Consider the following 24055-nt stretch of genomic DNA (forward strand, 5'->3'; position numbering starts at 1 on the left):
CATGGATCTCATGAACAGGGTGTGCCGACCGATGCTGGATCGGTCGGTGATCGTATTCATCGATGATATCTTGGTATATTCGAAGACTAGGGACCAGCATGAGGAGCATTTGCGGGAGATTCTTCGGGTGTTGAGGTCGGAGAGGCTGTATGCCAAGTACTCCAAGTGTGATTTCTGGTTGCGAGAGGTCCAATTCCTCGGGCATCTTGTGAACCAGAAAGGGATATTGGTCGACCCGGCCAAGATTGAGGCGGTGCTGAGGTGGGAGGTGCCGAGATCGCCCACCGAAATCAGGAGTTTTCTGGGTTTGGCTGGATATTACCGCAGATTTATCAAGGATTTCTCCAAGATCGCTGTGCCACTTACTAAGATGACCCGGAAGGGTGTCGCGTTCTCATGGGGACCGGAGCAGCAGTCCTCGTTTGAGACGCTTCGTCAGAAATTGTGCGAGGCTCCAGTGCTTGCACTCCCGGAAGGGATGGAGGATTTTGTGGTATATTGTGATGCCTCTATATCGGGGTTAGGGGCGGTACTTATGCAGAGGGGTCATGTGATAGCATACGCTTCGAGGCAGTTGAAGCCTCATGAGTCGAGATACCCCACGCACGACCTGGAATTGGGGGCGGTGGTGTTTGCCCTCAAAATCTGGCGACACTACTTGTACGGGGTTCGGTGTACGATTTACACGGACCATAAGAGCTTGAAATACTTGATGGATCAGTCAAATCTGAATATGCGTCAGAGGAGGTGGTTGGATGTGGTAAAGGATTACGATTGTGAGATCCTGTACCACCCGGGCAAGGCTAATGTGGTAGCCGACGCGTTGAGCCGTAGGGCGGATAGCGCCCCGATCCGAGACATTTGTATGAGGTTGACGGTTTTGACCCCGATTCTGGATATTATTCGAGGGGCTCAGATGGAGGCTGCAAAGCCGGAACACCAGAAGAAGGAACGGGTGGTGGGTCAGGTACCAGGATTTGTTACAGATGGTCGGGGGCTTATGACTTTTCAGGGGCGGATTTGGGTGCCATTTGTGGGCGGTGTGCGCACTACTTTGATGGAGGAGGCACATCGATCGAAATTCTCGATTCATCCTGGTGCTACGAAAATGTATTTGGATCTCAAGAAGGAGTATTGGTGGCCATGTATGAAAAGGGATGTCGCTTGGTTCGTCGAGAGGTGCTTGACTTGTCGGCAGGTCAAGGCCGAACACCAGCGACCGCACGGTAAGCTGCAACCGCTAGAGATCCCCGAATGGAAGTGGGAACAAATCTCTATGGATTTCATTACCAAGTTACCGCGAACGGCGAGAGGAGTCGATGCGATTTGGGTAATTGTGGATCGACTAACAAAGAGCGCTCATTTTCTAGCTATAAGTGAGAGCTCTTCTGCGGAAAAGTTGGCGGAGTTATACGTGAGGGAAATAGTATCGCGGCATGGGGTGCCAATCTCGATTATTTCAGACCGCGACGTGCGTTTCACTTCCAGGTTCTGGAAGAAATTCCATGAAGAGTTGGGTACTAGGCTGCATTTCAGTACGGCATATCATCCTCAGACAGACGGCCAGAGTGAGCGGACCATTCAGACGCTCGAGGACATGCTTCGGGCGTGTGTGTTGGACTTCGGAGGGTGCTGGGACACCTATCTACCTTTAGCAGAGTTCTCGTATAACAACAGCCATCATTCGAGCATTGGTATGCCGCCCTTTGAGCTATTGTATGGGCGGAGGTGTCGCACCCCCATCTGTTGGGGTGAGGTGGGAAAGCAGGTTATGGGTAGCACGGAGATCGTGCTTCAGACGACCGAGCAAATTCAGATAGTCAGGCAGAGGTTGCTGACTGCTCAGAGCCGGAAGAAAAGTTATGCAGACAGGCGACGGTCCGAGCTTGAGTTCCAGGTTGGTGATCTCGTGCTCCTGAAGGTCTCTCCTTGGAAAGGAGTGATTCGATTCAGGAGGAGGGGCAAGTTGGGGCCCCGGTATATTGGTCCTTTTCGTGTGATTGCAAGGGTGGGACGGGTAGCCTACCGTTTAGACTTGCCAGCAGAGTTGGGACAGATTCACGACACTTTCCATGTGTCGCAGCTGCGAAAATGTATAGCCGACGAATCAGCGGTGGTTCCGTTAGGAGATATTCAGGTGGATGCAAGTCTGAATTATGCAGAAAAGCCTGTAGCCATCAGAGATCGGAAGATCAAGGTTTTGAGGAACAAGGAGGTGCCTCTGGTATTGGTTCAGTGGCAGCATCGGAAGGGATCAGAGATGACTTGGGAGCCGGAGCGGGAGATGGGGGAGCAGCATCCGGAGCTTTTTGGGTAACCGGGACTTCGAGGGCGAAGTCTTATTCTAGTGGGGGAGATTTGTAACAGCCCGGATCCCCAGGTATCCCCATTTCCTTATATTTTTGGAATTCTGTGAGGGGACTCGGCGAGTTAGTGGTTGAACTCGTCGAGTCGGGTCGCGGTTTATAGCGGGGGTTCGCGTCCGGACTCGGCGAGTCCAAGGGGTGGACTCGACGAGTCCGTGCTGTTTAATGAAACCCTAATTCCCCGACCCTGAGCTCTATTTAAAGGACCTTATGGCCCTCTTATGCGGCCACCTTGAACCCTAAGAGCCTCCATACGTCTGTAAGCCCTTGTGTGTGTGTTTGAAGGCCTTTTGTTCTTCATTTTGTGTGATAGTGCAAGGAAAGGAAGGAGAGGAGCAAGCTTGAAGTGTTGGGAAGCTTAGATCTGTTGCTATTTCATCAAGGGGGTCTTCTTGAGGTAACATTCTGAGCCAATCCTCGTGTTTTGTGTTGATGGGCCAAATCTAGGGTTTCTTCTTGCCTTTCTTGGCTTGAATAAGAAGTATGAGAGGTCCCATGGAGACATGGAACCTAGATCTGGACTTTAGCAGGTCCAGGAGACCCCTTATGACAAGCTTTATGCCCATTCATTTGAGTTAGAAGCTATACTTGCCATATTGAAGGTTGTTTCTTCAAAATAAGCCTTGTATGCATTGCATGGCAACCAAGACTGAGACTTTACGTGACAAATAAGCTTGGGAAGGCCAGATCTATGTATCTATGGAACGGATCTGACCGCAGGAGCCAGTTTTAGCTGGTGCATGGCATGGACTCGCCGAGTCTGAAGAACAGACTCGACGAGTCACTTGAAGATTGTCCTTGAGACCATCTTGTGTGTAGACTGGACCGAGTTGTGAGCGACTCAGTGAGTCGCAGAGAGAGTTGGAAAGGTTTTGGCAGGTGGACCGAGTCAGGATGGGACTCGCCGAGTTGGCCTTAGACTCGGCGAGTTGAGTCGCGGTGACCCTGCGATTCAGGCCCAGGTGGAACTCGTCGAGTCAGGGGAGTACTCGACGAGTCAAAGGGAAAATTCTTGAGAGTTGGTAAAAACACGTAGACTCGCCGAGTCACTATTGTGCACTCGCCGAGTCTAGTCCAAATTAACTAAAGACTGCTGACCGGGTCAACCGGTGTTGACTTGAGTTGAATGGTCCACCTTAGTGGTACAAGTAATAATTATAGATGTATATATATATCATAGGAGGATTTCAGCTCGAGGGTTCGAGCCCGAGTGATTCCAGGATTTGCGGGTAGCAACTTAGCGAGGCATACGAGGTGAGTCTTCTCACTATACTGTACCCGGAAGGGTTTTGACTATGTGACCGGAAGGTCGAATATGATATGGAATATATGCTCTATGTGTGTTAAGTTATTTGCTATATGTGTCATGTATGATATGTTTGATATGGGCCGGAAGGCGTGGTCATATGGACTGTAAGGATTGATGTGGGTAGGGCCGGAAGGTTTACCCAGTCGGGACGGAAGTCCCCTGAACACATGGACCGGAAGGTCAAGGCCTGGAAAGGCGTATGTGCAAATGTTGTATTTTGAGAACTCACTAAGCTTTATGCTTACAGTTGTTGTTTATGTGTTTCAGGTACGAGTGAGGACCGTGGGAAGGCGCCAGCGTGATCGTACACACACTCGGGGAAACTATTTTATCTTTTGATATGTAATCGTTTGAGACTACGACGTGATTTTGGAAATCTAAACTAATTACTTATGTCTTAATGGTTGTAAAAATGAAAATTTTTGGTTGGCAATTTTATGATGTTACAGTAAGTTTTTACTTATATCCATGATCTAGCCACTTCACTCCATCAAAAACCTCTTCTAAATCTATTCCAACTTGTGATCATGCACCTTATAAGTCACCAAACTCGAGATCTACCAAGGAAAGGTGCTAAGGCCGAAAAATCACTTCATTTTCTTCCATCTTTTCTTCAAAAACCGAAAGCTTCAAACAAGGTGAGCTTCATACCCCCTATTTTCGATTTTCATGAGTTTTTTTTTTTTTTTGGGGGGGGGGGGGGGGAATACAAGTGAAAGTGTAGATCTATATGTATTTTGTATGCTTTGTATGATTCCATGCTTATATGTGTGCTTTTTGTGTGTTATAATGTTGGATCTAGCCATAAAACCCCTCAAAACCGAAATATACCTCAAGTTAAAAGGCTCTAGCATCAATTATATTTCTATATACAAAGTATTTCTAGAAAAAAAATGGCTATATGGTTTAGTAACAATTTCTTTGAGCTAAAAACACCATTTTTGGACCTAAAATGTGAAAAACACAAACTTTAAGGGCCTAAATTGACAAATCACGAATTCTGATGGTTAAACTATGTCAAAACAGTTTCAATAAAGCAATTTCTGGAAATATACACATTTAGAGGATTAAAAACATAAACTTCAAGCTTAATGGGCTAAAAATGACATTTTAGGCCCAATGAGGCCCATTATGCGAGATTTTCTGTTTTGGAGGGTCAAAACTGTATTTTTCTGTAAAACAGTGGACTATAAGTGTTCCAAGTCCTTTTCAAAGGTTTAAAATGCTTTTTAAATTTAAAAGGGACTAAAGTTGCAAAAAATTTTCAATTTGGGCCAAAATTGTCAAACTTTCGAAAAGAAGGGTTATAACCGAGAAAAATTGAAATTCAGGGACTTAAGCTGTTTTCTATGAAAAATATGCTGGAAAATACTTATTTCAATAAGTGTTGGTATTAAAATGTCAAGAAAATCGATTTAAGGACCAAACCGGGAAGTTTTTAAATGAAGGGTTGAAAAAGTAAATTTTTACAAATAATGAGGGGCTGAAAACAGAAAAATTCTCAAGGCTAGTTCAATACATGCAATTTGATCAAATGATGATACCACAACTATCGACGAAATACAATACATTACAACACCAAAAGTCGTTGTCAAACGAATTGGTTCGGTCTCGAACCAATAAAAATCCGAAATTACTAACACGACAACACTATGACATTACGACATTACGATAACGATTGGGAAGTCACTATACATGCGAGTGTGCACAGACGTCTACGCACCACCTTTGGGCCCCAAAAGTGTAAAATCTTGTTCGTTGAGCCTAGCTAGCCCAATGACCTGATCTTAAGGCCCGAAGACCTCTCTCTTACGAAGTGTTAGGTTTCACCAATCCGACATAACATAAAAGGACTTTCAATGGCTTGTATACTACTGGTCCCCAAGGGTCCTTTGGTATTGCTAGTAAAGTCTACCTTTTCATGCGAGGCGGGTCTGGGACCCCTCGTACCTTTTATCCCCAACCGGCTAATGGAGTTACTGAGGCCTTCGTGTCCTCATTATCTTCGGATGTGGGACTACACGTAGTCAGGGCGGTTGGAGAATGTGATTAGTACGGACGACGCCTACGGGATCGTTAGTATCGCTATAGACTAGTCGTTTGTGTAACGTGTGTTTGTAGCAAATAATCATGCTCAACAATAATCCAACGTCGCCTGGTACCGACAACTTCACACGTTGCAATTGTTTCAATGTACGAATTAGGAAAACATCGGGTTTTCCTAGGGTATTTCAATACACACGGATTCGGAATACACACAAATTTTAAATGAACAAATTTTACAAGTATAGAAACAAACAAGCATACCTATGGATCTTCACACATTTTTGACTTTACTATTCTCAGAAAATATCGGATTTTCTGGTGTTTCTCAAAACATTACAAACATTGGATTTCAAACATTACTTATGAACTCACCAACATTTCATATGTTGACGTTTTTCAAAATACTTGTATTCTCAGGTAACAGATAAAGTGGAGGATGAATTGTACTCTATGACGTTTTGCTGTGGTTTAATTTAGTAGCAAACAGTTATTTTTTAGAATGTCATGTTTTGGGAACAATGTAATGGATGTAAACGCTACCAGTTGTATCATTCCAAATGTTTGTGATGTATAATGTTATTTTTCATGTATATGCAATGTGATGGTATTCAATTGAGTCACGATAGCCCTCAGACGTTTCCGCCGTCTGGTTCGGGGGTGTGACAGGTTGGTATCAGAGCCTTGTTTATAGTGAACTAGCATATCTAGCCACACATGGATATGCAACTATAAACCAAAAAGAGGGACTAACATAACTCTGAACAAAACAAGTGAATAAAACACCCTTGCTTGCACTAGGAATAGGAACATAACGCCGAACCAAACAAAAATAATACTAGTGTCTCGGTTAATTCGGGAACTGTTCTTAGTGATACCAAGGAGTGAATGTAGCCTGATCAACTACATTCTGTCCAACGTAAAACTAACACACGTCCTGATGAGATCGGGATTTCTAGGGAATCTAAAACCATACCCCTACCACCGAAAAGAGAATGACTACTTGATCTATGCGATAATTGTAGCATCCTAGGAATAACGTTAGCATAATTACGCACTCTCGCAGACCACATGGCTGGTTTTCATCACCCTGGAGACCCCTACTTCCCTAATCAGGGGAACAACGGATGGCTAGAGGAGGAGCCCGAGGAAGAGCCTGAGGAGGAGCCCGAGGAAGACCCCGAAGAGGAATCTGACGGGGAACCGGAGGCCGAAGTTGATGGCGAGCCGGCTGAATCAGAGGAAGATGAAGGAAGCCTCGAGGAGGATGCTAATGATGGAGAAGGGGGTGATTCGGATGCGGAGTCCGAAGTCATCAACCCCCTTTACCCGATCAGAGTACCTGCCTATCGCATAGGCCCCACTGGTCCTACACCGCCCTGGGGTATTGATCTTTGGAGATGGAGCAGACAGCAGGGACAGCGACCCCCGTATGGCATGTCGCGCGAGTTCTTTGACCTGAGAGACGGAGGACCGGCCGATCGAGCCCTTCCAGTCATGGTGAAACAGTTGCGGAATACGGGCGACCTTGCCCAGGACACTGCCGATCAGGTGCGCCAGTTAAGGACTAGGGCCGAACGTGCGGAGCAGGAGACGCGTGACGTCCTTCGAGAGTTTCACATGAGGCAGGTTCGGTGGGAGTCTCGACTCCGGGACGCGGAACGCTTGGTGGCTCGTCTTCAGGGAGCATCCATATCCTCGGCACCACCTCCGGACGCAGCTCATCACGGTTAGGGATAGACTTATCATAGTAGGTCGTTAGGAAATATGGTATGTACTCCGACTCTATGTTTAAGTGACTACACTACTCATAGAGTCGTTATGCTGTCGAACTAGTATCACTCATGTATGCTCCTACGCGCAAATTTTCATGTATCAAATGCGGATAATATTAATAAATTTTTACGTGTTTTATTACGATATTGCAAATTGCTATGTGTTGAGAAATTATTATTGATTGGTCAATGGTAGTAGTGTTTAAGTTCGTACCATGCACCTAGTCAGTAGGATCACGACCTCACCGAAACAACATACCCTCAACATCTTTCCGTATTGTGACAGAAAGATGCCTCCCCGACCTGCTCGCGGAAACCCAGGACCAACCCCACCTGAAGTTGACTCAGCCGCTTTCCAGGCGGCTGTATCTGCAGCAGTCACTGCAGCGATTGCTCAAATTCAACAAGGGAACAATGGAGGAGTCAATGGGCAAGGAGCCGGAAGTTCAAACAATGGAATGAATCAAGGACTCACCAAGACATGTACCTACAAGGACTTCACAAACGCCAAACCACGAACTTTTAATGGCACTGGAGGGGTGATCACTCTTAAGCGATGGATCGAAAAGGTGGAGTCGGTATTCGAGATATGCGACTGCCCTGAGCACATGAAGGTGAAGTTCGCAACCTGCACTTTTGTGGATCAAGCACTCACCTAGTGGAACGGACATGTAGAATCCATGACACTCCCTGTAGCCAACTCTATGCTGTGGACAGAGATGAAAGAAATGTTAATGGCAGAGTACTGCCCACGAGGCGAAATACAGAAGATGGAACAAGAGCTATGGAACCTCACTGTGCAGAACGCGAATATCGATGCCTACATATCGAGATTTAGCGAACTATCTCTGTTGTGCCCGGGTATGATCGCCTCAGAAGGAAAGAAGATTGAGCGATTCATCTGGGGACTCACATCACCAATTCAAGGGAATGTGATAGCTGCAAACCCCGAAACATTTGACATTGCAAAAAGATTGGCAAAAAGATTGTATGACCATAACAACAAAAAGGGAGAGAAGCCAATGGAGACTGAGAAGACGAAGGAAAGTGATGGCAAGAGGGGAAAGAACAATAAGCGGAAGGGGCGCCAGGGCCCCGACACCTCCAAGAAGCAGCAGACAGTGGTGGCTAATGCTGTTACCGCACCGGTTCCAGCCACGCCACATGCTCCAACCTCAGCCACTTCAAATGCTTCCAGACCTTATTCCGGTAATCTTCCCAAATGCAACAAGTGCGGTTTCCATCACTATGGAGAATGCAAGGATTTTCAGTGCACCAGTTGCAACCGAAGGGGTCACACCGCAAAGTACTGCAAGGCTTACCCTCCCCATAACCAAAATCAGGGAACCAACAGCAACAACCCTCGCAACAACAACAACACCCATGCCAGCGGCAATAACGCAGGGCCTAGCTACACCTGCTTCGGATGTGGAAAGACTGGACACATCCGCCGAGACTGTCCTAACAATAGCAATTTAAGAAATGGAGGAACAGGAAGGATGTTGACCATGGGTCAGGGTGAGGCCCTTCAAGACCCCTCTGTTGTTACCGGTACGTTTCCCTTAAACCACGCTTATGCATGCATCTTATTTGACACCGGAGCGGAACGAAGCTTCGTAAGCAATAAGTTTAAGCATTTATTAAGACAACTACCCCAAAAGCTAAATGAAACCTATACGGTGGAAATGGCCAATGGGAGAACCGAATCCACTGGGGAAATCTACACCGGATGTACCCTAACTCTTAATCAACACGTCTTTCGAATAGATCTAATGCCAGTGTCAATTAGGAGTTTCGATGTGATCATCGGCATGGACTGGTTAAGCCCCCACCATGCCGAAATTATGTGCCATGAGAAGGCCGTTCGTCTTCGCCTCCCAAATCACGAAACCCTGGTAATTTACGGAGACAAATCTAGTATGAACCTTCGCCTCGTTTCGTGCATCAAAGCACAGAAGTATCTAAGAAGGAACAATTTGGCGTTCCTAGCGCACGTGGTGGATAAAACCAAGGAGGAGATTAACGTTCGAGACATTCCCGTAGCATGTGAATTTCCGGACGTGTTTCCTGAAGATCTCCCGGGAGTACCCCCAGAGAGACAGGTTGAGTTTCGAATCGACCTTATTCCAGGAGCAACTCCTCTCGCTAGATCACCCTACCAGCTGGCTCCTGCAGAGATGCAGGAATTATCCAGCCAACTCAGCGAACTTTTGGACAAGGGATTTATCCGACCTAGCTACTCGCCTTGGGGAGCTCCGGTGCTCTTTGTCAAAAAGAAGGACGGATCCTTCAGAATGTGCATCGATTACAGAGAGTTGAATAAACTCACTGTTAAAAACCGCTACCCACTCCCACAAATCGATGATCTATTCGACCAGCTCCAAGGAGCTAGTTATTTCTCCAAAATAGATCTACGGTCTGGATACCACCAACTCAAGGTTCGAGAAGAGGATATTCCCAAAACCGCTTTCCGAACCCGCTATGGACATTATGAATTCGTCGTAATGCCCTTCGGTCTAACAAATGCACCTGCCGCATTTATGGACCTAATGAATCGAATCTGTCGACCGTTCCTTGACAACTTCGTCATTGTATTTATCGATGACATCCTCGTCTATTCTCGAAGCAAAGAGGAGCATGGCCAACATCTACGACAAATTCTGGACACCCTGCGATCGGAAAAGCTTTACGCCAAACTCTCCAAGTGTGAGTTCTGGCTTCGGAGTGTGAATTTCCTAGGCCACGTGGTTAGCCAAGACGGAATTCATGTGGACCCCTCTAAGGTCAAAGCTGTGGAAGGATGGGCAACCCCGACTACGCCCATAGAAATTCGTCAGTTCTTAGGCCTAGCAGGCTACTATAGGAGATTCATCCAAAACTTCTCCAGGATCGCCAAGCCGCTTACCTTGCTTACGCAAAAGGGCGTGCCATTCAAGTGGACAGACCGACAAGAGATTGCGTTTCGAACCTTGAAGCAAGCTCTCTGTAGCGCTCCTGTATTATCTTTGCCTGAAGGAACGGAAGATTTTGTGGTCTACTGTGACGCATCGAATCAGGGCTTAGGTTGTGTTCTCATGCAACGTGGAAGAGTGATAGCATACGCGTCCCGCCAACTAAAGACGCACAAGGTAAATTACACGACCCATGACCTAGAACTGGGAGCCGTGGTCTTTGCTCTAAAAATTTGGAGGCACTACCTGTACGGTACAAAGTGCACCATCTTCACGGACCACAAGAGCCTCCAACACATCTTGAATCAGAAGGAGCTGAACATGAGACAGCGAAGATGGGTGGAATTACTAAACGACTACGAATGCGAGATCAAGTACCATCCAGGTAAGGCCAACGTGGTAGCTGATGCATTAAGTCGAAAAGAGTACACTAATCGCCGTACGAAAATGCACTCGATAACCATTTAATCTCATCTGGCCACTCAAATTGCATCAGTCCAGTCGGAGGCTATGAAAGCGGAAAATAGAGCAAGCGAAGCATTGCGCGGAATGGAAAAGAACCTAGAAGCAAAGGAGAATGGAGTATACTATTTCATGAACCGTATTTGGGTCCCTAAACTTGGAGGGTTCAGGGATGTTGTCATGAAGGAAGCCCACAAGACACGATACTCCATTCATCCCGGTTCCGATAAGATGTATTTGGACATTAAACAACACTATTGGTGGCCTAACATGAAGGCGGAAATCGCGACTTATGTCAGTAAGTGCCTTACGTGCGCCAAAGTAAAGGTGGAATACCAAAAACCCTCAGGATTGTTACAGCAACCGGCAATTCCTGAGTGGAAATGGGAAGGGATTTCTATGGATTTCGTGACCAAGCTACCCAAAACGTCGGATGGATTAGATACCATATGGGTAATAATTGACCGACTGACGAAATCTGCCCATTTCTTGCCAATTAAGGAATCGTATAAGATGGAGAGATTGACGCGTTTATACATTCGAGAGATCGTGAGACTTCACAGAATACCAACATCTATCATCTCGGATAGGGACAGTAGGTTCACGTCCCGATTTTGGCAATCACTCCATAAGGCGATGGGAACAAACCTCGATATGAGCACCGCTTATCATCCACAAATGGATGGTCAAAGCGAGCGAACCATCCAAACGCTCGAAGATATGCTCCGCGCATGCGTGATAGACTTTGGAAAGTCTTGGGATACCCACCTACCCTTAATCGAATTCTCATACAACAATAGTTACCATTCGAGCATCAAGGTGGCTCCTTTCGAAGCACTTTACGGATGTAAATGTAGATCACCGTTATGTTGGGTTGAAGTAGGTGACACCCAGCTAGCAAAAACACACACAACGGATGCAGCACTAACGGGACCGGAGATCATCCGTGAAACCACGGAAAAGATAGTTCAAATCAAAGCTCGGTTGCAAGCATCGCGTGACCGACAAAAGAGCTACGCTGATAAACGCCGAAAGCCCTTGGAATTTCAGGTCAGTGATCAAGTACTGTTAAAAATCTCGCCCTGGAAAGGAGTCATTCGTTTTGGGAAGCGGGGAAAACTAAATCCGTGATACATTGGACCTTTCGAAATCGTCGCCCGAATTGGTCCAGTAGCATACAGACTGCAACTACCCGCAGAGCTAAACGGTGTACACCCCGTGTTTCATGTTTCTAACCTAAAGAAGTGCCTATCAGATGAAACCCTTGTCATTCCTCTTGACGAAATCGAAATCAATGAGAATCTCCTGTTCGTCGAAGAACCAATCGAAATCATGGACAGGGAGGTGAAGCGTACTAAACAGAGCCGCATCCCAATCGTGAAGGTACGGTGGAACGCAAAGCGTGGACCAGAATTCAGTTGGGAACGCGAAGATCAAATGAAGCAAAAGTACCCTCACCTATTCTAGCATTCTCAAATCTAGCTTTCCAACAGAATTTCGGGATGAAATTCCCTCTAACGGGGGGATGATGTCACAACTGGAAATTTTGTGTCTTGTAAACTATACACCCAAGCTAAAGTGAATCAAAAGCTTAAGAACATGTGTAACACCCATGATTGTAACAACAAAATTTCAAGCAAATACACCATACAATCATTCAAATGGTCAACAAACAATTGGAAACCCTAGAAGTTCTTATTTAGGTCCACTTTAGACTAGAATTCCCTTATTGGATCCAAATGGACCAATAAGCTTCCAATTGGACTATCATGGGCTTAGAACCCTAATTGGGCTCTAATTGGACCCACATTCATTTATTTCAATATTATGGGCCATATTGGGCCTAGAATGAAATAAATTGAAAGCTTTGATCCATGATTAACCTAATCTAGCTTATTAAAACATAAAAATCATAATTTTATTTTATAAGGCCAATAAATACTTAAGGCTAACTCTAATATTGGGCTTAGGAGCAAAAAGCCCAAATTTTCCTTTTTCCTTCCATGTTTTCGGCCCAAAACAAGCCCAAGAGAAAGGTTTGACTTTCTCATGCCACCTCACTATTAACTAAAGGACTTCCATGCAAGAAACTCATATCTCCATGCAAACCTCACCTCAAATATCATTTCTTCTTCCTCTCTCTCTCACTCTCGGCCGAGCAAACACACACACACCACAAAAATCTCTTCCAAACTCTCTAAGTCTAGAATAACAATCCTCCCTCCTTCTTCAAAATTTTCGTGAATCTAAGAAGCTTTCAAGAGGATCTTGCAAGTTAATCATCATCTTAGGTAAGTTTTTACTTATATCCATGATCTAGCCACTTCACTCCATCAAAAACCTCTTCTAAATCTATTCCAACTTGTGATCATGCACCTTAGAAGTCACCAAACTCGAGATCTACCAAGGAAAGGTGCTAAGGCCGAAAAATCACTTCATTTTCTTCCATCTTTTCTTCAAAAACCGAAAGCTTCAAACAAGGTGAGCTTCATACCCCCTATTTTCGATTTTCATGAGTTTTTTTTTGGCGGGGGGGGGGGGGGGGGGGGGAATACAAGTGAAAGTGTAGATCTATATGTATTTTGTATGCTTTGTATGATTCCATGCTTATATGTGTGCTTTTTGTGTGTTATAATGTTGGATCTAGCCATAAAACCCCTCAAAACCGAAATATACCTCAAGTTAAAAGACTCTAGCATCAATTATATTTCTACATACAAAGTATTTCTAGAAAAAAATGGCTATATGGTTTAGTAACAATTTCTTCGAGCTAAAAACACCATTTTTGGACCTAAAATGCGAAAAACACAAACTTTAAGGGCCTAAATTGACAAATCACGAATTCTGATGGTTAAACTATGTCAAAACAGTTTCAATAAATCAATTTCTGGAAATATACTCATTTTGAGGATTAAAAACATAAACTTCAAGCTTAATGGGCTAAAAATGAATGCGAGATTTTCTGTTTTGGAGGGTCAAAACTGTATTTTTCTATAAAACAGTGGACTATAAGTGCTCCAAGTCCTTTTCAAAGGTTTAAAATGCTTTTTAAATTTAAAAGGGACTAAAGTTGCAAAATAAACTTTCGAAAAGAAGGGTTATAACCGAGAAAAATTGAAATTCAGGGACTTAAGCTATTTTCTATGAAAAATATGCTGGAAAATACTTATTTCAATAAGTGTTGGTATTAAAATGTCAAGAAAATCGATTTAAGGACCAAACCGGGAAGTTTTTAAATGAAGGGTTGAAAAAGTAAATTTTTACAAATAATGAGGGGCTGAAAACAGAAAAATTCTCAAGGCTAGTTCAATACATGCAATTTGATCAAATGATGATACCACAACTATCGACGAAATACAATGCATTACAACACCAAAAGTCGTTGTCAAACGAATTGGTTCGGTCTCGAACCAATAAAAATCCGAAATTACTAACACGACAACACTATGACATTACGACATTACGATAACGATTGGGAAGTCACTATACATGCGAGTGTGCACAGACGTCTACGCACCACCTTTGGGCCCCAAAAGTGTAAAATCTTGTTCGTTGAGCCTAGCTAGCCCAATGACCTGATCTTAAGGCCCGAAGACCTCTCTCTTACGAAGTGTTGGGTTTCACCGATCCAACATAACGTAAAAGGACTTTCAATGGCTTGTATACTACTGGTCCCCAAGGGTCCTTTGGTATTGCTAGTAAAGTCTACCTTTTCATGCGAGGCGGGTCTGGGACCCCTCGTACCTTTTATCCCCAACCGGCTAATGGAGTTACTGAGGCCTTCGTGTCCTCATTCTCTTCGGATGTGGGACTACACATAGTCAGGGCGGTTGGAGAACGTGATTAGTACGGACGACGCCTACGGGATCGTTAGTATCGCTATAGACTAGTCGTTTGTGTAACGTGTGTTTGTAGCAAATAATCATGCTCAACAATAATCCAACGTCGCCTGGTACCGACAACTTCACACGTTGCAATTGTTTCCATGTACGAATTAGGAAAACATCGGGTTTTCCTAGGGTATTTCAATACATACGGATTCGGAATACACACAAATTTTAAATGAACAAATTTTACAAGTATAGAAACAAACAAGCATACCTATGGATCTTCACACATTTTTGACTTTACTATTCTCATAAAATATCGGATTTTCTGGTGTTTCTCAAAACATTACAAACATTGGATTTCAAACATTACTTATGAACTCACCAACATTTCATATGTTGACGTTTTTCAAAATACTTCTATTCTCAGGTAACAGATAAAGTGGAGGATGAATTGTACTCTATGACGTTTTGCTGTGGTTTAATTTAGTAGCAAACAGTTATTTTTTAGAATGTCACGTTTTGGGAACAATGTAATGGATGTAAACGCTACCAATTGTATCATTCCAAATGTTGGTGATGTATAATGTTATGTTTCATGTATATGCAATGTGATGGTATTCAATTGAGTCACAATAGCCCTCGGATGTTTCCGCCGTCTGGTTCGGGGGTGTGACAGGAAATGTTTAGAAAGGATGAATATAGGACATGTAATTGATCCTATATCCAAAGCATATAGGACACGATTCATGATGTCTCACATAAAGACTAAACCAGTCTTTTGCTATAATATTTCCATTTAAATTTGGCAAGTTCTCATAATTCAGATTATGAAAAGGGATGTCGTAATCATAATCGAATTTTAGAACGCAAATAATGGACCCATATACAGAATTTCCTTATGTTGAGCCATTCCAACTTGAAATTCATATATATATTCTTGACTAAATACGATTAAAACCTCAATCTATGCTTTTAGATTTGAGATGAAGTATAATATCGTCTCCCTTAACTATAGCAAAACAACTTTTTCCAAATTGAGACCTTTTGTTTTTCTATAATTAACATTGCTAACTTGCAACCTTTATCATAATTATCATGCTCCCACTAACATGATGATTAATAGCATAACACTTATGCTCCCACTAGCTTTGACATGTACCCAGAAATCAACTGGACTTCTAGAAATCAATACTTTATTGACTTTCTTACCATATTTCAGATTTCTGATACTAGATTGCTTTGATAAAACTTTATCAAAACCATACACCTTTCCTTAGATAGCACACTTGTGTGTCTGATCAATTTTAAGAACTATGAACAAGGAATGCCGTAATCATAGTCTCGATTGTTTAGACCTTTGCCACTTCTCACAAGTCCAGGTTAGTTTGCCGGTAAACCACACACGCTCCACTAATGACTTTGAGAATGCAAATATTACGATTGGTATCTAGCTAAAATCTACTTAGTGGAAGAGTTTCCTCACCATCATTTTCATGAATCGGAGAGAAACCTTATGACACTTAGATTTACTTGTGTAAGTGTTCGTATCCATGTGAATTGTCAAAACCATAGTCACAAGACAAGGATAATGACAAATCCAAACTCATATGGACTGAACTCAATCTTGATTTCTTGCCACCTGGCAGCTCAAGGGCCTGCCATTTCTTCCAAGTTGTTGCGCAACCAATTGAGAACTCTAAGAACTCATATGTAAAGCCAACTTTAACTGGAATGGGCACAGAATATGTCAACATGATAGGTTATAAATCTCAAGTCGTGTGCTAGTGAAGAACTTCAGGTTTTATTCTTGATTAGTTCTCGAAACTTTCAAGACCTTTAAGACTCCCACTGTCCTCTTGACCTATAAGACTCCCTTTTCAAACATCCAAGAGATAGTGCGGATTCTATTCAAGACAAACACTTCACACAATTGGCCTTAGTTGGTCTTTGTTTTATCCAAAACATCACAAATTACCCATTTCAAATGTACAAGAGTAGGAAACTTTTACTCTTACATTTGACAAGTGTTTTAAACCTTCTTTAAGACATGTCACTCAAATTACAATCTTGGAGTATGACTCTAAGACTTATATTGGAATGAAGTATGACTTATCTTCTTGACTTAACCATTTCAACAATTCAAGATTCCTCTTCTTAGTCATAAGAATGCACTAAGATTCCCTTAGAGAAATAATTGTTCTATGGTTTCTTAATCATTAAGATGATCACAAAACTGATACTAAAGTACTCTCCCATCTTTTCAGATTTGAGAAACTTTTATCTTTCTGCCTAAGTTGATTCTTCTTATTCGCTCTGCCTTACATTGGAACCTTTTCTAATGTCTCAGAGTTACATTTAAGCTTGTAAGTATAACCATATTTACTGAGCTTTAGTAAACTATGACGAATAATCTTATCAATCTTTTGTGGTGGACTTAATCAGTGCACAAGAATGTGTACTCGATCCCTTAGTCCGTTACTTGACTCACACATCCATGTGAACAAGTAGTTAGTCTTAATTTTCCAATACTTGAAAGTTCTCATTCATCATGCTATACAACTTGCATGATTCCAAGTTCCGGTCCAATTGTAACTTGGGTGATGAGAATCTTTCCTTATTTGTTAAAGTTAGACATTACCACAAATGAAAGAATCCATTTCATATTTCCATTCTTGCTCTTAATGGAATCTTTATAAGCAACAATTTTTCCTCAAATGCCATTGTAAGGATATTTTAAAATAAATAAAATCAAAAAATTTTCATTTATTTTAAACTTTGCGGAAAAACTTATCCTTACAATCCATATGAAAACTTGTTGTTATCTATTCCTAAGCAATATCTCATAACTCCTAAGAAGTAGCTCAATAATCCAATCTTCAAACTATGCGATAGAAATCCATCTATGCGATCAGATTCAACATATTCTTTCATTAAGTTTCTTCACTTTTCTTTGATTCTTAAAACATCAGCATGTGACCCAGTCACATCATATATCAAGAATCTTAGAATAGAAACTTAGCAGAGTTAGATATAGGACTTTACCTAAAGTAGAGTCAAACTTATTGACTTTAACATCCTTAGGTAAGTTTGGAAGCTTCGCAACTAATGACCCTTACTTTGGCAATATAAACATATAGACTCTTTGATAATGGTACACGAGACTATCTCAGACTTAGCCTTTATCTTTACCATTTGGTCAACCGAGTTGACTATGGCCGATCCCTTTCCACTGGGAAGACAGAGCTTTACTAGATATCTAATGTCATCATTGTCAATGTCCATAAAGTTTTAGGAAGTTGATCATAGCAAATAGATAAGATCATTGAGGGTCTTGTCATAGTCTGTTTCATAGGTGTTCCAAAAGAACTCACTATGTTACCAAAGAAAGTAGTCGAACCACCAACTTTCTCAAGACTTTGACACCTAACTCTCCCGGCTTATCAATATGTGACTACATCAACAAGATATGATCACACCTAGACCTTGCCTTGCCAATATGGCCTGAGTGACCTTGAACTTGTGGGTTAGGGAGAATAATTAGAGGACCTTAAAGAAGTATGATTTCCAAAGGACATCATATTCATTTAGGAAAGCTTGTTTCAAGAGATTTGGGAAGATCATAAATGTCTAGAATAGACATCTTTTGGGAGATATTCAAGATAGTTGATCTTAAGTCGTTAATACCCAACAAACTATTTTATAACTTAGAAGAGGGATGTCGTAATCCAAGCTATAAAATATTTGAAGGTAGGTGAATGATGATTCACCAATTTCCACCAAGATAAACGAAATGTATGATTAGGTTTTAATTGGATTTGAAACTCCTAGATATTTTGAGATTCATTGAACTGTTCAATGGCATGTTTCAATCTCGAGTGTGCCCTTCAGGTTTTGTGACTGGAATGCCGAGGATCACAAAACAAGGTGTGAAGTAACCATGCAAATTACTTGGTACCCTTAAGTATTTACCCCTCAATCGATGTGCCGGTTAACCACACACGCTTCATCGATACTATGATAAACATTTAGTTACCCTTTGCCTACCTTGTTAAATATGAGTTAGTGTGTCGGTTAACCACACACGCTCCACTAACCGACTTAAACAAAGTGCAAAGTGTAATTTCATGGATTAGCACCTTATTCACATTTTCCTAAGTAACTAAGATTGGGTATTGTTAAGAGTTTAGTTACTTAGTATTTATCATTAATACTTTTAATGAAGGGAGAATTATAGTCATGTCAAACCCGTTCGGCTAACGACCCTCCACCGGTCAAGGAAGCGGTGGGTGAGAGAGGACACCCATTAAACTGCCATTTTATAGGCAGTAACCTTATACCCCCCCCCCCCCCCCCCCCCTTATAGATCGACTTCGTGAATACTAATTGTAAGACTGACTTTACTCTTATACATATATATATATATATATATATATATATATATATATTATTAACTTATAATATTATAAAGTAAAATGGTTGAATTTTAACTTTAAAAATTCTAAGGGCTAACTTGGAATTAAAGTATTCATAAGAGAACACTTTTTCAAATTCCAAAACTTGAGGGCAAGTTTTGAAATTATTCAAAACTAATTAATTCCATAACTTATGTGATTAAAGTAGTTTTAATCCAAAAACTCTTCAAGTTCTATAACTTGAAGACAAGTTATGGAAGACTTTAAACTTAATAAAAAATCTAACTTTTCTTTATTTTATAACTTATGGAATTATTAAGGTTACACACTTTCTTCTTTAATGAAGTGACTCTTGAACCTCCATAACTTGTGGACAAGTTATGGAGTCATAAATACAATTAATGATGACAAGACTCTTCATTTTTTGTAACCATTACCAACTTTTATGAGTTTTATGAGTCTTTAATGTGACTCTTCATGTAACTTAAGGACAAGTTACACAAACACATTTTATACTCAACTCTTAGATTAAAATGGATTGAAAACAACTATTTCAATTAACTTTTCTATTAATCTAAGCAACTCATAAGAACAAGATAATTCAAATCAAACTTTTTCATGTAATTAGTCTAAACTTTAAACTAATAGAAAACATGAATCTATTGACAATTATCTTTGAAATTGGATTAGCATGAACATTACCACATCAAAAACAAGTTTATAAGTCCAAAAACATCTTAGGGTAATGTTCCTAGTCCAATTCTAGCCAAAAAAGTCGAACTTATGCTGTATGGGGTCCAACTCGTCGAGTGCATGAACCAACTCGGCGAGTTGGATCGATTTGATAACTTTTATGCATGGACTCGCCGAGTCTCCTGATGGACTCGCCGAGTCTGATGATCAGACAGCAAACAACTTCGATTTTTAAGCAGTTTTGCAAGTATAACAAGAAAACAAGCCTAGGCTCTGATACCACTGTTGGGTTTTGAGCATTCTAACACTCCTATGGTGTACATGCAACCCTATGAACCTTGGATCTATGTTTTCTCTATTATACATGCAAATAAGAACTGTCCAAGGCTTTAATCCTAGCTAGCATATTATGAAGATCTCATACTACAAAGTACTAGTTAGATGACATACCTTTTGATGTAGCTTGATGTCTTCAAGCTTTAAGAGCTTAGCCCCAATAGTTTGGAAGCCTCAAGTGGAATCATAAATCTCCAAAACACCTTGGAAGACTTTAAGAATATGGATACTTGGTTCTCATTAGTGAAATCGGCTAGCCCTTCATAGTGTTCCCACACTAGTGCAATTTCACCAACCAATGACATCTTTATATAGTATGGAGACTAGGGTTAAACCCATGACTTTTTATTTCATATGATCCATGGGTTAAACACTCCATGGACTATCCATGAGAGCTTATCCCAACCTAAATGAACCTGGCCCATTCCATATATATAAGAGTCCATATTTAATTAGTTCATTTTTATCACTTAATTAATTCTAAATTAATTCTTGATCAATACTAATTAAATAATATGATTTCATATTAATATATTAGGACTTATAATATATTAATATTAACCATAAATATACTATTCTCAAAAGACTATCCATATAAATTGTGTTGGTGAAACCCAAATGAACCATGCCGGGTCGGGTCAAGTACATTCCAAATATAGTTATGGACTTAGACATTAATCAAACCATACATACATATATATATATATATATATATATATATATATATATATATATATATATATATATATATATATGGGAAAAGGGAATATATTACAGCCCCACGTAAGCTTAGGTACTAGATCTCTTGAAAATAAATTGTTTTACTATATAAAGATTACGATTAATGGATTCACGATTAATATTTCTAGATGTAAATTCATGATCGACACAGTAAGGTTTAGGGTTTAGGGTTTACGTTTAAGGTTTAGGTTTAGGTTTAGCTTTAGGGTTTAGGGTTTAGGGTCTTAGGGTTAGGGTTTAGGGTTTAGATTTTAGGTTTACGGTTTTAGTTTAGGGTTTTGGGTTTAAATTTAGGGTTTAGGGTTTAGTAATGTTCACTTGAGAAACGATAAATGAAGAAAGAAAACAAAGATGGTAAAACGATAATTTAAGAAAGAAATGTTATGGAGGTTGATATATTTACCAAGTGGAACCAAACCAGGTATATTTAGCATGATAAAACGACATATTTTAGAGGTTTAGTACTTAAGCTTAGGTGGGGCTGTAATGTATATTCCCTATCTCCTATATATATATATATATATATATATATATATATATATATATATATATATATATATATATATATATATATATATATATATATATATATATATACACGTTTAGGTTCATTTAAGACTATTTTAATTTTGTGAGACCCTGAAATCAAATCTAAAAATAAATTTAAAATGTAAAATAAATGGAAAAATCAAAAAAAATTCTTTTTTAAATATTATTTTCGGAACATGAATTAACTAAAAAAAATAAAAAAAACAAATACAAATAAATAAATAAAAATGTCGTTTTTTTTTTTGAAAAATACGTGAAATATTCTAATAGAATATTACACTGACATATTTTAAAAGATAATTTTAAAATGCAAAATACATGGAAAAATCTAAAAATTCTTTTTTAAAATATTATTTTCGGAATTTGAATTAATTAAAAAAAATAAAAATAAGTAAATAAAAAAATCCCATGTTTTTTGAAAAATAGGTGTAAGATTTTAATAAATAAAAAAAAATATTATTTTCGGAACATGAATTAACTAAAAAAAAATAAAAAAAACAACTACAAATAAATAAAAAAAATGTCGTTTTTTTTTTTTGAAAAATACGTGAAATATTCTAATAGAATATTACACTGACATATTTTAAAAGATAATTTTAAAATGCAAAATAAATGGAAAAATTTAAAAATTCTTTTTTAAAATATTATTTTCGGAATTTGAATTAACTAAAAAAAATAAAAATAAGTAAATAAAAAAATCCCATGTTTTTTGAAAAATAGGTGAAAGATTTTAATAGAATATTACACTGTACATATTATAAAAAATAATTTTAATATGCAAAACAAATGGTAAAATCCAAAAATTCATTTTTTAAATATGATTTTCGGAACTTGAATTAACTAAAAAAAAATAAAAAAAAAATGCGTCTCACGGTCTTACAAAATTAGGCCATCTCACATGAACCTAACCTTATATATATATATATATATATATATATATATATATATATATATATATATATATATATATATATATATATATATATATGGGAAGTACCAGTTGGATGGGGGTGGGTGGCCAGTTTTTTTAATTTTATGTTTATCAAAGAAAAAAAAAAGATATTTTCTTCATTTCAAAAACACATAACAGAATCTGGTAACAAAGTTAGTCACAAGGACAATTTGTGTGCAAAGTTTGCTCTACAGGGACCATTTACGCAAAAAATGTTCCATAAGGACTATTTTTGGGATAAAATTAACACCATAAGCATAGTTTGTGATCTTTGGTTTATATATATCTTAACTATATTATTATACATATTGCCCATGTCTTGAAAATTAAGAGATATACATTTTATAGCACCATGTACAATCTATTAAGCTTATAATGTATACGTATACACACACGTATCATTGTAACGTACTATCAAAGCTTCTCGTGGAAAACCCTAATACCCTCTAAACATTATCAGCCATCGTTTCTTCCAACCATCGTTTCTTCCAAAAGCTTCTTCCAAATCTATTTCGTCTACCTCCTCACTTTCTTCAATCTCCGATAGGCTTCCATTAACACCACCCTCCTATAGTCGTCGCTATCTCCACCCTAATTGCAAGCCCTAACCCTAGAGTGTCCCCTCCATCGCCACCAGACATCGCACACCATAAACAAGAAAAAGCCCTAACTCTTCTAGCTATTAAGAGTCAGTTTATGTTACTTCTCTACTGTCACCATCATCATTGATTACAAGAGGTAGATACAAAGGAGTGCGAATGAGGAGTTGGGGTTCATGGGTTTCTGAGATAAGAGCACCAAATCAGAAATCAAGAATATGGTTAGGATCTTACTCAACTTCTGAAGCAGCAATAAGAGCCTATGATGCAACCCTTTTATGCGTTAAGGGCCCAACTGCAAATCTAGCGGCGACTGCCACCAGTACCGGTCCGTCTCTATCTCCACCACCATCTCCATCTTATTCATCACCATTATCACCGGTTTCACCATCTCAATCAATAACTTCATCTAATGAGAAAAGCCACAGATTGTCTTTTGAAAACGATCCACTTGATGGCACCTTGATATCGATGGTTGCACCATGGTGCAATGTATTTGATTCCCCAAGGTACATTGATGTGATGAACAACAAGTCTTTGTTTGATCCCTCCGATGAAGAAGCTTGTGAACTTCGTCTCTGGAGCTTCTACTGAATCCATGTGCTCTTTCTTTTTTCTAAATTATTTTATGGAAATTTCTTGACTAACATTTAACAAACAGTTTATTCTACTTTTGGAGAAATACATTTTTCTTTTTCTAAATTATCTACTGAATCACTCTGACTGTTTTTTTCTTCAGAAAACTAAGCCGACACATCACAGTGTTCGGGAATCGCGAGCTTTAGGCCTGACCCCTCACTTTTTAGCATGTAGTTCGTACAGGTATGATTTATGAATGGGTGTGTTGTGGTTAAGAGTTAAGACTTAAGCAATCAAAGTATTGGTTTACCTTGCAGCCATTGTTGGAAAACACAAAGCATAAACTCTCACAATTTTCTCATGTACCTGGAAGTTTCTGGATAATAGGTTGTCCTTGGCTTTGTGTTGTTATTTCTGATTGACTGATTGATTTTGTCAACAAACAGGCTGCCAACATT

The 24055-nt window shown here is 40.0% G+C and overlaps 1 protein-coding gene across 1 annotated transcript; it reads left to right on the top strand.

Annotated features, from left to right (window-relative positions):
• Window positions 1–21250: 21250 nt before the first annotated feature.
• LOC145002794 (uncharacterized) lies at window positions 21251–23710 on the top strand. Its single transcript, XM_078961990.1, has 2 exons — window positions 21251–21272; window positions 23113–23710. The coding sequence occupies exons 1-2, from the start codon at window positions 21251–21253 to the stop codon at window positions 23610–23612; spliced, it is 522 nt and encodes a 173-aa protein (XP_078818116.1). The 3' UTR covers window positions 23613–23710.
• The last annotated feature ends 345 nt before the right edge of the window (window positions 23711–24055 follow it).

The sequence above is a fragment of the Lactuca saligna genome, chromosome 6, assembly GCF_052625555.1.
Source record: "Lactuca saligna cultivar CGN05327 chromosome 6, ASM5262555v1, whole genome shotgun sequence".
In the NCBI taxonomy this organism is placed as follows: Eukaryota; Viridiplantae; Streptophyta; class Magnoliopsida; order Asterales; family Asteraceae; genus Lactuca; species Lactuca saligna.